Source organism: Nuphar pumila, chromosome 7, assembly GCF_984573655.1.
Source record: "Nuphar pumila chromosome 7, dmNupPumi1.hap1.1, whole genome shotgun sequence".
Classification (NCBI taxonomy): Eukaryota; Viridiplantae; Streptophyta; class Magnoliopsida; order Nymphaeales; family Nymphaeaceae; genus Nuphar; species Nuphar pumila.
In genome coordinates this window covers 49,295,357-49,309,805 of record NC_143255.1, presented here as the reverse complement: position 1 = coordinate 49,309,805, position 14,449 = coordinate 49,295,357, and the positions used below count along the sequence as shown (strand labels likewise).

The window sequence follows — 14,449 nt, the reverse complement described above, 5'->3', positions numbered from 1 at the left end:
AAGTCCCTAGAGGTATACATCTTTTCAAGATACTCTCATGCTTGATATGCCTTTTTAAACTTTATAATATTGGCATTGATTCTTGTCTCAACGGAGGAGAAGATCTATGACAAGATTTTGAAATTCTTCATTTCTCACTCTTCATGTTTTCTGCTATATTCTTCAAGAGCCTTGGTTTGATCATCTCCCTCAAGAATTTTTATTTTCCCTCTTTTGACCAAAGTGATTTTAGGCTTCGATTCTGGAATTGAACCTTGAACGTAACCCCAAAGACCCTTTCCTTTGATGTGGGCTTCCATATTGCCGGCCCAAACATGATAGTTCGAACCACTAAGTTTAAAACCAAGGGAGAAGTGAGAGTCTTTTTTGTCCATTAGAGAGGATAGAAGATGAGGAAAAACACATACCTCAAAAGTTTTTCACATCTTTCTTGACAAGAGAAGCTTCTAAAATATTGCCCGAGAAGGACGACTCACTTCAATCTTCAAAATCTTGAAGGCATGATTTTTGAGGCACTCAAAAATTAGGATACACACGATCTTCCTTCTTCAACGAGGCTCTAATACCATGTGAAAATCTCTATAAAAAGAGATTTTGTGTATAAACACAATGCCAAAACCACGAACTGTGCACAAAGGCACAAAGGAGAACTCTCACAAGTGCACTAAGGCACGAATACACATGCACAAGGGCATAAAAAATATCAACTTTAATAACTTAAGTCCCAAAAGGGGCTTTACAAAAAGAATTGTTATTGCATATACACTCACTAAAAGAGTTGAGTTTACAAGGGCCACTAAGGCCTATTTATAATACAAAGAGAAGCCACAGGGTGCAACTCTATATGACTGTGGGAGTTGCACCCAACAGTCACATTTGTGACCGTTGGGGCAGCTCCAACAACTATATGGAGTTGTCCCTTTCACAACAGTCAAAAAGAAAAAGGTGTAAAAGGCAAAAGTAAATAAAAAATAAAAAGTAAAAAAGTTAGCCCATTAGGGTGGCTGACACCTATTGAGTAAAGTGACTGAAATACCCCTGATGGGTATTTCAGTTTACAGTGGAGTATATTTACATGAGAAATACCCCATGTGACATCTCATTAAATGAGAAGAAAAGAACAAAAAATAAAAAAGGAGAAATACAAAAAGAAAATAAAAAGTAAATACAACATATTCTCAAATGAGAATATGCGTAAAACATGTGAATTTACATAAATACCCTTATCAGGTAGATATATATATATATATATATTTACATATATACCTAGATAGATACATACATATATATATATATATATGTATCTTTCTATATATATATATATGAATATATATATAAAAACGACAATATTTTAACACTATGTACATATATTTATATATATATATATATATATATATATATATATATATATATATATATATATATATATATATATATATATATTCATGTAACCTCTAGAGGTATTTTTGTCTTTTGTTCTATTTTACGCATATTTAAATTCGTAAATATGTTTGTAATTTATTTCTTTTTTTTTCTTTTTTTTCTTTTTTTTCTCTTTTTCTTTTTCTTTTTTCACAAGTTGACTTAGTCAACCTTGTTGGGGGGTCCAACACTAGTCGTTGGACCCCTCCAACGGTTAAATTTCTAACCGTTGGAGGGGCTTCAACGACTAGTGGGAGCCCCTCCAAGGCTTCCTCTCCTCTATAAAAGGGGTTGAACGGGTATTGTAAAATTCATTCAATGCTTGGAGCATTGTTTTCCAATTGTTCAATAAAACTCTTTATATTTTTGCATTTGTGTTCTTCATTTGTACCTTGGGTACATTTTGTTCTAAGTGTTCTTGTGCCTTTGTACACATATCCTTTTGTGGAGTTGGAGCTTGATTGCACATTATCTCTTTTTGAGATATTTTTACACGTCCCCCTATATTGTTGCATCTTGCTTTCCAAGTTAATGAAAATACTCTATACTTCTCTCTCTTTTGTGTTTCTCCTTGTGAAACCCTGATGCATCTTTGAATTTTGTATATATGGTATCAGATCCATACCAAGATCAAAGAGGGGATTGATAGTTATGTTTTGGAGGAGTAGAAAGCTTCATTCAGTGTGCTTGAGGTTCGGTGTTAGGGTCTCGCCGAAAAGTGTTGTCATCACCGACCATACAGACTTTGAGGTTTGGGTCATATAATGCTACCATTTGGTAGATCTTGATTTTAGAAGATCAGCGAATAAAAGATCATGGTCATCAATGCAATATTTGATTTTATTTGAATTTTTCTTTGAATTTCTAAAAAGGGTGTGAATGATGACCTGATTTGCATTTTTGGCCCATTTAGATCTGATCAGTGGGTTTGGAATTGAATAGGTTGGGTTTTATCCTTATTGATCATTTTTTTACAGTAGAATGTGTTGTCAGTTGGGTGAGAGATTTGGTGTTTTTGACAAGTATATAATGCCTTTGGTGTGTCCTTTGGTGGCAGTAACTATATTTGGCTATATAAAGGCATGTTTAGCTGATTAGTTTGTGTTGTGCTTGTTAGCAACTGACTTTGGATGAGTATATACAAATTTTGGAGCATGATTGTGTGCTTTTGTCAAGATCACTTAATCTTGTGTGTTCATGTATGCTTTTCCTCTTGTGATCGACATTTGCAAACTGTGATAGTTGCTTTGTATCGTGGTGCTGCTTTCTTCTCACATATTTGGTATTGTTTCTGTTGTGTGGTGTTCTTGTACAACTTGTGATTGTAGTTTGGGGGTTTGGTGTTGATATAGAGAAGGGAGATGATATTCAGCTTGTTCCCGTAAAAGTTGACGGGGGCAAACTATGCCTATTGGGTTGATTTTATAACGGCAGTCATAGTTGGAAAAGGTCTTGGTGGATATCTAGATGATTCTAAATCTAAGCCAAAGACCACTGATCCTGATCATGTCAAATTGATGGAAGAATGGGTAGTGGACAATGTTAAGATAAAGGCATGGATCTTGGGTTCAATGGAGAGAGAACACCGATGAATTTATCTAAATTTCAAGATGCCAAAGAAGAATGAGGCTATCTTTGTTAAAATACATGTAATCAATATATATATATATATATATATATATATATATATATATATTCAGTCATACCCGATAGGGATATTTTAGTCATTTCACATGTACCCCATAGGGGTACTTGTTTTTCTCCTCTTTTTATTTTTTGTATTTATTTTTTTATTTTCTTTTTTATTTTTTTTCTTTTTACCCACTTAAAGGGGCCCCACCATTGAGTCGTTGGGGTCCCCAACAGTCACATTTGTGACCGTTGGGAGCTCCCAACGACTCCATGGGAGCCCCCTTTGTGGCTCTTCTTTTGAGGCCATTTGGCCTCCCCCTTCTCTCATTTTATTTTGTATAAATAGGGGTGAACCCCTTTGTATATTTTCATTCTTGAGAGTTTCCTCTCTTTCAATAAAGAGGTATTTATATTTTGTGTTGTGTTGACCCTTTGTGGACTTGGGTATTGTCTCTTTTATTTGTCCATTGGTGGACATTATATGTGCTTATCGCACTCTTTGTATTTCCGCATATCTCATTACAATCTTAAGCATGTATACAAGCAAGAGAATTGGGCTAGGCAATACCAACTTATGCAAGAATTGAGGGTTATGCATCAAGAAAACAAGTCTGTGGAGGAGTTTTACTCTGATATGCAAAGAAATCATGATGCACTTGGACTCATGGAAGGTTAGACCAAATGTGAGAAGTGTGTTGCATGCTAGACTTGTATGGGTCTACTTGCTCAACATAAGGAGACAACCCAACTTATTGAGTTTCTTATGGCACTTAGGCCTGAGTTTGACACTGAGTAGTGTCATATTGCATTGGCCTCTATTGCCTTTAGTTACCTATGCTTTATCTGAGTTGATCACAGAAGATACCAAGATAAAGTCTCTTGAGACCTATCCATCTAGCGATAGTGTTATGGCAGCTCCGGTGGTAGAGAAGGTGATAGAACTGGGGTAGAGGTGACATGAGTTTAATTTAATGGGATATGGCCATATTAAGAATTCTTGCTCATGACTGAAGAAGAAAAGAGGTGGAGCTCTTATAGCTGCATCAGATGGAGAAGGTGCTAAGCCCAATGATGCACTTGCTGACAGTAGTACTAAGAGTGTTGTTGCATTATCATAGAGGTATGTAGATCATTCGAGTGCTAGTCAGATCCAACTAGGGGTGTCAACGGGTCAGGTTGGTTCGGACACAGGTGAAACCAAACCCATACCTGATTTGAGAACAAATCCACCATAAGAGAAACCATACCTGGATCTTATAAGGATTACATGAACCAAATTCGGACCATACCTAGTAAAATAATATTTTTCATCTTTTTACATTGAAAATTTATGGATCTAAGTTGGAACTTAGGTTGGGCCTGGGTTTGGTATGAAATTTCACAAACCATACTTGGTTTCATATATTAATCGAACCCTTTGGGTTCAATCTAGTGGTAGAGGAGGTCATAGAATTGGGGGTAGAAGTGACATGATTTCAGTTCAATGGGATATGGCCATATGAAGAATTCTTGCTCGTCACTGAAGAAAAAAAGAGGTGGAGCTCTTATAGTCGCATCAAATGGAGAAGGTGCTAAGCCCAATGATGCACTTGCTGACAGTAGCACTCAAAGTGTTGTTGTATCTTTAGTGAGGTTTGTAGATCATTCCAGTGCTAGTCAGATCCATCTAGGGGTGTCAACGGGTCGGGTTGGTTCAGACACGGGTGAAACCAAACCCATACCTGATTTGAGATGATAGTATTAGGTCTGGACTCGAGTCCAATCAGACCCACCATAAAAGAAACCATACCCAGATCTTATAAGGATTACATGAACCAGACTTGGACCATACCTAGTAAAATAATATTTTTTTATCTTTTTACATTGAAAATTTATGGATCTTAGTTAGAACTCAGGTCGAGCCTGGGTCTGATATGAAATTTCACAAACCATACCCAACTTCATATATTAATCGAACCCTTTGAGTTCGACCCAGATTCTAATTGAACTTTCTTATTTATCACAAACCATACCCAGCTCCATATATTAATTGAACCCTTCAAGTTCGACCGAGATTCTAATTGGACTTTCTTATTTATCACCAAACTCTGATCCTATAGGGTTTGGTACGGATTGGGTCCGTGTCAAACCTGACCCATTGACACCCTTAGATCCAGTTGTTGGAGAAGATGCAACAACATATTCAACAATTACAACTCCTTGCTCAATCAGTTGTAGCATCTCCTACTATTCTTGCCTCTTCTTCTAGTATTGCTTCCATAGGTATCTCAAATTACTCCTCGGATTGGTTAATAGACTCAAGGGCTTCTCGTCATATGACAACCCACGAGCCTATCTTAACCAACTATCGGCCTTGTAGTGGTGTTTTTCATATTGCAGATGGTTCATTTATGTTTGTTTCAAAAGTCAGTTTCATTACTTTTAGCTCATCCTGGTAGTAAAATCAATATCCCTCAAGTTTATCATGTTTCATCTCTTGCTATGAATCTTATTTCTATTGGTCAGATTACTGAACATAATTGTAATGTTATCTTCTCTCCCTTTGACTGTGTGGTGCATAATTAGTTTTTAGGAAAGAAGATTGAGATTGGTCATAGAAGAGGAGATCTATATTATCTAGATTGGATTGACATGAGAGAGTAGAGAAGTTCTGGAATTGGTTTGGGAGCATCAGTTATAGATGAGTTTGTTTTGTAGCACCAGAGACTGAGCCATATTTCTAGCTCTATGTTACGGAAGTTGTCATCTGGAAGTATTAGTATGTCTCAATTAGTAGTTTCAAGTCATGTTAGGGATTATGAGAGTTGTAAGTTGACAAAAGGGTATGCTTTGCCATTTGGGTCTAATGGTAGGGAGTCCGAGAGTCCTTTTGATCTTGTATACTTTGATGTGTGAGGTCCTTCACCGGTATTATCAAAAGAGGGATCATCATATTTTGTTACTTTTATAAATGATTATACAAGATTTACCTCGTTATATTTTATGAAAAATAGAAGTAAACTTTTTGAGATCTTTAAAAACTTTTGTATTATGTAATTAGGATTAAGAAACCATGAAATTACTCTGGTGGTGAATATGTCGGCTTTGTATTTGAGAAGTTCCTGCATGAGAAGGGAATAAATCATCAAAAGTCTTGTCCCTACACGCCTGAGTAAAATGGAGTGGTTGAAAGGAAAATACGCATATTTTGGAGGCTACAAGAGCTCTTTTTTTTGGAGGTGGAGTGTCCAAATCTTATTGGGAAGATGCAGTTTAGTTGGCTATCTATCAGATAAACATTATGCCATCGAGTGTTCTTAACAATATACCTCCATTTCAAAAATTCTATGAAATTTTTTCAAATTATGATATGATGAAAGTATTTAGTTGTACATTTGTTGAACTTTTACCTGGTAGATATAAAGATAAGTTATCCCCTCGAACTATTAAATGTTGTTTTCTTAGCTATGTTAATGGTAAAAAATGTTACAAATGTTATAATCCTATTGAAAAAAGAGTTTGGATATCTCAAAATGTTGTTTTTCATAAGGATATGCTTTACTTCAATCAGATTGGAGAAAAGGAAAAAGATGAGTAAGATTCACCATTTTTGGTGAGAGAGAGGGTATATATGAGAAGGATAATATTTAGACATAGCAGGTTTAGCTAAGAGGTTGTAGGTTTGGGAAAACTTATGCGATAAGACATGAACATGTTGAGATTCCCTTCTCAGATCAAGTGGGAGGTGAAGAGGTCGATCCTGATCCTATTTCATTGTCAGTTGAATCTAACCATTCAAATTTAGTCATTTGAGTTGCCCTCCTCTTCTCCTCTTTAGGTACATAGAAGTACTAAAATTCCAATTCCTTCACATTTTGTATAAGTCTCACTTCTAAACATCGTGTATTTCTGGCATTGATTCATTCCTATGTTGAGCCTATCTTATATAGAGGCAACTAGAAAAAAGGAATGGCAAAGAGCTATGGCCAGGGAAATGAATGCACTTGAGAGGATGCATGGATGAGAATTGGTAAAACATCCACTAGGAAAGAATATTGTTGGAAGCAAGTGAGTTTATAAGGTCAAAATCAAGACAGATTGATCAATCAAAAGATACAAAGCAAGATTAGCAGCAAAAGGCTATAGTCAACAGTTTCAAATTGATTTCGTTGAGACTTTTGCTCCACTAGCTCATATGCCTATTATACGAACTCTTTTTGTTGTAGCTACAGTGCAACAATGGTACTTGTGACAGTCAGATGTCAAGAATGCCTTCTTAAACGTAGATCTAGGAGAGGAGGTTTTTATAGAACTACTGCAAGGATACTTAGATTCAAAGAGTAGATTCTACACATTACATAGAGCACTATATGAACAAACATGCATCAAGAGCTTGGTTTGAGAAGTTTAGTTCAACTATGAAATCTCTTAGTTTTGAGCAAAACTACCATGATGCTGCCTTATTTGTATCTTCCTCTATGCATGGGAAGTGCATATTACTCTTTTGTGTAGATGGTATAATCATCACAAGAGATGATTTGAAAAGAGTGGAGGATACCAAGAAGAATTTGGCCATGTTTGAGATGAAAGACCTGAGACATCTAAAATATTTTTTGGGTTGGAGATAACATACTTACGAAGGGGATTGTATTTGTCCCAACACAAGTATGCAACTGATTTAGTAGTAACAACAAGGTTGACAGATGACTTGAAGAAGATTAGCTCTTCTATGGAAGCAAATCTAAAGATGAGGGCCTTAGATGGTGTGGAGCTAGAGGATCTTGTTAGTGTATAGATAGTTAATTGGGAGTCTCATATACTTGACTATATCCCCAGGATAATTCACCTGTCTGCAATACTCAGGATTATTAGATATACAAGGGATACTATGCACTATGGCATGTTTTTCTCATCATCATCTGCGATAGTTTTAAGAGCCTATCGTGATGATGACTTTGAAGGTTTTACTCAAAACCATTTATCTACCATTAGATTATGTATTTTTCTTGATAGCTCACTGATCACATAAAAAAGTAAGAAACATAAAGTTATCTTATCCACAACAAAAGCAGAATATAAAGCTATAACTCATGTCGTAGTTGAGATAATTTGAATACAATGGTGATTGGGTGAGTTGAGAGTGTTAGAAAATAATACATATATGTGTATACTTGAATATATATATATATATATATATATATATATATATATATATATATACACACACACACACACACACTTAATACGAGAGTATGTATATGTATAAGTATATGTATATAAATATATACATTCAAGTATATACATATATATGTGTAATCTTTTCTTTAATTCTATAATTTTCCTTTTTTATTTATTTTTACCTTTTAAATTCTTTTTATGTAATTTGTCATCAACGTCAGCTACTGTGTGTTGCACAGTCTGACAGCTAAGAGACGTTGGGACTGTACCTAACGACTCTAATTAGAGTTGTTGGGTACAACCCAACGACTCCCTCTATAAATAAAGGCTTCTCAGTCCATTGTATAGACATTTAAGAAGGGTTTTTTATCCCCTAGTGTTTGTTAATGAAATAGTGCATTTTATGCACTTTCTTGTTTTTGTGGTGTATAGTATTTGAATGATACTTTGTGCTAGCCTATGTGTGTGTATGTTTAAAATATCAAGTTATTTGAAGACTTGATTGTTTGTAAGGCTCTTTACATGGTATCAGAGCAAGGTTTATGATCAACGGTGCATTGGTGGGTTGCTTCGTAAAGTGTGCTAATTCTACTTCGTGGTGGTGACTTCCTTTCATTCTCTATTTTACCGTGAATCTTTTCCACACAATATAAGCAACTCTAACTTTATTTCGCCGTTCAAACTTGAAGGAAGCAACTATAATATTTGGGAGGGACACTTAGAGACATTCATCAAAGGTCAAGGGATTCGTAAGAGGTACTATTTTTTAACCCACTCTCAAAATTTCATTAGGTGAAAATGGGGTTGAGCCTAGTCATGAAGAAAGAAACAAAGCCATGAAAGAATACTACAAGAGATTAGATGAATGAGAAATGAGAAACGCAAAAATTCTTTCATGTATGTTAAGTGGAGTTGAGACAAAAATTGCCTCAAATCTATTATGCTACAAAAAAATAAATGAAGCGTGGGAATATCTTAAGGGTATGTTTACCGAAAAAGATATGGCTCACAAATATTATCTTCAAGAAAAGGTTAAAAATATCAAACAAGGAGATAAAAAATGTAAGAGACTATTTTATGGAATTTGTCTTCCATTTGGACCCAGCTTGCCCAATTTGAACCCAAATGGGAAGTTAAGTGTATAGAAATGTGAAGAGTTCAAGTTGAAGAAGATAGACTCTTCGCTTTTCTCTATAGATTGAGACCCGAATTTGAACAAACAAGGGCCTTTCTGCTATCATCTTCATCACCCCCTCCTATTCATGAGATTCTCACTAAACTTAGTAGAGAAAAAATTAGGCTAAACATAAGTAAAAATGTTAGTGTTCTTGCTATTTATAGCAATGGTTAAGAAGAAGACTGTGCTCCTGCCACATAAAAACCAAGACATTATATTAAGCCATATAAACTGCCCCACATTAATAGGAATAGAGAAGAATAAAAAATCATTTGTCATAAATGTAATGAGCTTGATCACATTAGGCCTCAATGTCCTAAATACAAATATAGGCCTCAAGAAAAACGTGTTGCCACTGCACCATCAAAACAAGATGAAAATACTCTGAATCTCAAAGATCTCACCAAATCATTATCTCAACTAACGGAGGCTTTACAACCATTGCTTAAAGGATCTATGTCAAGAGCAGTCATTACATCCTCTTTTACTCTTGGTATGTGTTCTTGGCTTCTAGATTCAGGAGCTTCTTTTCATATGACTCCACATAGGTCTATATTATCCTAATGTCAATCTAATTCAAATACATCATTTGTTTCCACTGCTGATGGTACTACCTTAAGAATAGAAGGTGTTGAAACTTTTAAAAATGATTTATTAAAACATAGCAAATTTTATATTTCAAAAAAAAAGATTTATACCTAAACTACATCTTAACGTACTTTCAGTTTTGCAAATCTCAGATCATGGATGTGGTGTTATTTTCTCATCAAATAAATGTTGGGTGCAAGATCGTCAGTTCGGGAAATTGATTGGGAAATGTTTTAGGCAAGGAGATCTCTATTATATGGATTTTCTTTGTATTCTAAAGGAATCATTTTGTAACATTGCCCAAACAAAAGATATACGGACTTGGCATCATAGACTTGGGCATCCAAATATAAAGAAATTAAATTTTGTACCAGTTACCAAGGATATTTGTAAAGAAAATTTTGAATATAAAGAATGTTTGCTTAGTAAAATGACAACTTTGCCTTATGGCCAAAGAACTCTTTATTCTTCAATGCCTTTTGAATTAGTTCATTTAGATGTGTGGGGTCCTGCACCCGTATCTTCTAAAGGAGGATTCTCCTACTATGTTGTGTTTATCGATGATTTCACTAGATATTGTTGGATTTACTTTCTTAAGTTTAAATCTGATATATTCACAATCTTTAAAACATTCTATAACATGATTAAAAATCAATTTGAAAGTAAACTCAAAATCCTCAAAACTGACTCTGGAGAAGAATATTTGTCAAATGAATTTAAACAATTTTTAGAAAATGAAGGAATCCTACATCAAAGATCATGTCCTAGAACTCCACAACAAAACAAAATTTCAAAAAGAAAACACAAACACATTATGGAAACTAAAAGGACCCTTCTTATTGCTAAATATGTTCCAAAAAATCTTTAGGCTGAAGCTGCATTAACTTCAGTATATCTTATAAATAGGATGCCTCTTTGGTTGCAAATGTTATGTTTTAAATGATAAAGGAGATAAGTTGTCCTCTAAGGCTATTCCATGTGCATTCATTGGCTATTCAGAAACACAAAAAGGATTCAAATGATATGATATAAAAAATGATAAACTTCTTGTATCAAGAAATGATAATTTTGTTGAAAATGAAAGTGGATTTGAAGAAAACATGTCGCAAGACATAAATTCTGATTACTCATTCTTGTTTAAACTGTTGTCTAATGATGAAAATGTTTATATAGAACCTCCTATTGAGAATATAACAACAGTTAAACCAATATTATACACTAGAAGGAATCAAAATTCAACTAATGAAAGTGTAAATCAAAGTAATCATGAAGCTTTAGAAATACCCTCATAACAAACAACTATTCATAGATCTGAACGAACCTCAAGGATCCCAAATAAATTTGTGTATTATGACTCATTCTCTCCTAAACATAGAGAATATTTTATAGCCATTCATTCTTACTTTGAACCCTCATATTACAATGAAGCAAAAAATTTATCCGAGTGGATAAAAGCTATGCATATAGAATTAAATGCTCTTAAAGCGGTTGATACTTGAGAAATTCTAAATTTACCCATCGGAAAGAAGACCACAGGTTGTAGATGGTTTTTTAAGGTAAAAACCAAAAGTAATGGATCCTTGGAAAGATGTAAAGCCAGGCTAGTTGCTAAAGGATATTTTCAAGAATACGGAGTCGATTATGAAGAAACTTTTGCTCCTGATACTAGGATGACTACTCTTCGAATGCTTGTAGCTATTTCAGCTATTAAAAATTGAAATATATTTCAAATGAATGTTAAAAATACATTTTTGAATGGTCATCTTAATGAGGAAATATACATGGATATTACCTAAATTGATAATTCCTTCAGGTAAAGTGCTTAAATTAAAAAATGCATTGTTTTGGTTTGATACCTTTAACAATGTTATTACAAGATATGGTTTTAAACCATGTTATATTGATACAACTTTATTTATCAAGAATTCTTCTGCAGGTATTATAATTTTACTTTTATATGTTGATTACAGATAGTGACAAGGAAGGAATCAAGAAAGTAAAACAGTTTTTGAAAAATTCTTTTGAAATGACGAATCTTGGGTTTCTAATATACTTTCTTGGTATAAAAGTATCCTACTCTAACAGAGGATACATATTATCACAAACAAAGTTTGCTTCAGATATTATTGACAGGTCAGGACTATCGGATAATAAAGTTGTTGACACCCTAGAGACAGTAGAAATGAAGATACAAGCCGATGATGGAGTTCCTTTGGACAACCCAACCCCCTTCAGACAACTCGTGGGATCTCTTATGTATCTAAGTATTACAAGATCAAACATAACTCATGTTGTACATATAGCCAGCCAATTTCAATATGCTCCAACATCAGCTCATATGAGTGCAGTCATGAGAATCATTAAATATGTCAGAAGTATAATAAATAAGAGAGTTTTTCTATCTTCTTCTTCCTCCTTAGATCATATTGCATACTCTAATGCTGATTGTGGAGGAGATCCAAATAATAGGCACTCAACAACTGGTTTTTGTGTGTTTCTAGGTAAATCATTGATTTCATGGAGATGCAAGAAACAACAAAATGTGTCTCTATCATCTACAGAAGCCGAATACAGAGCAATGATAAATACTACTATGGAAATCGTGTGGCTCAAACAACTAATTTTAGATATGAAAATTCATCTTCAGAATCCTACAAGATTATGTTGTGACAACGAGAGCTCCATATACATTGCTCAAAATCATATGTTCCATGAAAGAACTAAGCATATATAGATGGATTGTCATTTTGTTCGTGAAGAATACTTAAAGAAAACTATTGATCTTCCTTATGTAACTTAATATCAACTTGCGGATTTCTTAACAAAGGCGTTGTACTCACCAAGATTCAACTTTTTACTTGACAAACTTTTGGTGATTTCACCATAAGTTTGAAGGAGGCTGTTAGAAAATAATACATATATGTGTATACTTGAATATATACATATATATACATATATATATATATATACTCTTCTTAATACAAGAGTATGTATAAGTATAAGTATATGTATATAAATATATACATTCAAGTATATACATATATATTTGTAATCTTTTCTTTAATTCTGTAATTTTATTTTTTTATTTATTTTTACCTTTTAAATTCTTTTTATATAATATGTCATCAGCTGAACATTGTCAGCTAATGACAAACTGTGTGCAACACAGTCTATCAACTAATGACAGATTGTGTGCTGCACAGTCTGGCAGCTAAGAGACGTTGGGACTGTACCCAATGACTCTAATTAGAGTCATTGGGTACCGCCCAACGACTCCCTCTCTTTTATACCCTCTATAAATAAAGGCTTCTCAGGCCATTGTATAGACATTCAAGAAGGGTTTTTTATCCCTTAGTGTTCATTAATGAAATAGTGCATTTTATGCACTTTCTTGCTTTTGTGGTGTGTAGTATTTGAATGCTACTTTGTGCTAGCTTATGTGTGTGTATGTTTGAAATATCAAGTTATTTGAAAACTTGATTGTTTGTAAGGCTCTTTACATAGAGTTCCTATTGTTTGTAGTTCTTTGTACTATGATAATATGAGTGCTATTCATATAGCAAGAAATCCTGAGTTTTATGAGAGAACCAAGCACATCGAAATATATTGTTACTATACCAAGAAGGCCTATGAATATGAAATTATTGCTCTAGATCATGTGAGCTCTAAGGATCAAATTGCAGATGTGTTCACAAAGAGCTTTGCTTCATCTCACTTCAACACTTTCCTTAGCAAACTTGGGATGATTCCATTGCATCATCTTAAGTTTGAGGGAGAGTATTGAGAGTTGTGTACAATATTGTATTACTACATGTGTGTTGCCCCTCTTTGTACCTATTTGTATATTTTATTCTTATCAGAGGTATTTTTGTTCTTGTATCAATATGTTAGAGTCAATAATGTTTGTCTTGTAGTGTAGGAAGAGGGGGCATCCCCTTATATTGTTGTGTCTTGCTTTCTTTCCAAGTTAATAAAGATACTCTGCACTTCTCTCTTGTGTTTCTCTTTGTGAAACCCTAATGCATATTTGAATCTTGTATAGTAACTACCCATGCATACATATCTTGAATTATTTTAATATAACTATACAAAATCAGTTTCTTCTTTAAAATTGACTAAATTAAATCCCTTGGAACTCTATCATAAGCTTTCTCCAAATCTATGAAAACCATATGCAAGTTTCTTTCTATAAGTTGTTTTAATAAGAAAATAACTTTTATCATTGACCTACTTGGCATAAAGCCAAATTGATTCTCTCATACACTTGATTTTCTTTTCAAACATTGCTCTATTAACCTCTCCTACAGTTTCATAACGTGGCTTATAAGTTTAATACCCTATAGTTAAAACAATTTTGAATATCACATTTATTCTTATATTTAGGAATCAACATACTCCATCTCCATTCTTCTGATATTTTTTTTTTAGACAAAATATTATTAAAAAATTTAGTTAAATATGCTATTTCAATAT

The 14,449-nt window shown here is 33.9% G+C and overlaps 1 protein-coding gene across 1 annotated transcript in view; it reads left to right on the top strand.

Annotated features, from left to right (window-relative positions):
- LOC149832203 (cysteine-rich receptor-like protein kinase 42) overlaps window positions 1-14,449 on the top strand; it is a 32,761-nt gene that overhangs the window by 10,080 nt on the left and 8,232 nt on the right. Inside the window, exons 2-5 of the mRNA XM_090013189.1 lie at window positions 2,751-2,803; window positions 3,587-3,725; window positions 3,883-3,986; window positions 4,068-4,140. Of these exons, the coding sequence (XP_089869315.1) occupies window positions 2,751-2,803; window positions 3,587-3,725; window positions 3,883-3,986; window positions 4,068-4,140 (369 nt within the window). The remainder of the gene's footprint in view (window positions 1-2,750; window positions 2,804-3,586; window positions 3,726-3,882; window positions 3,987-4,067; window positions 4,141-14,449) is intronic.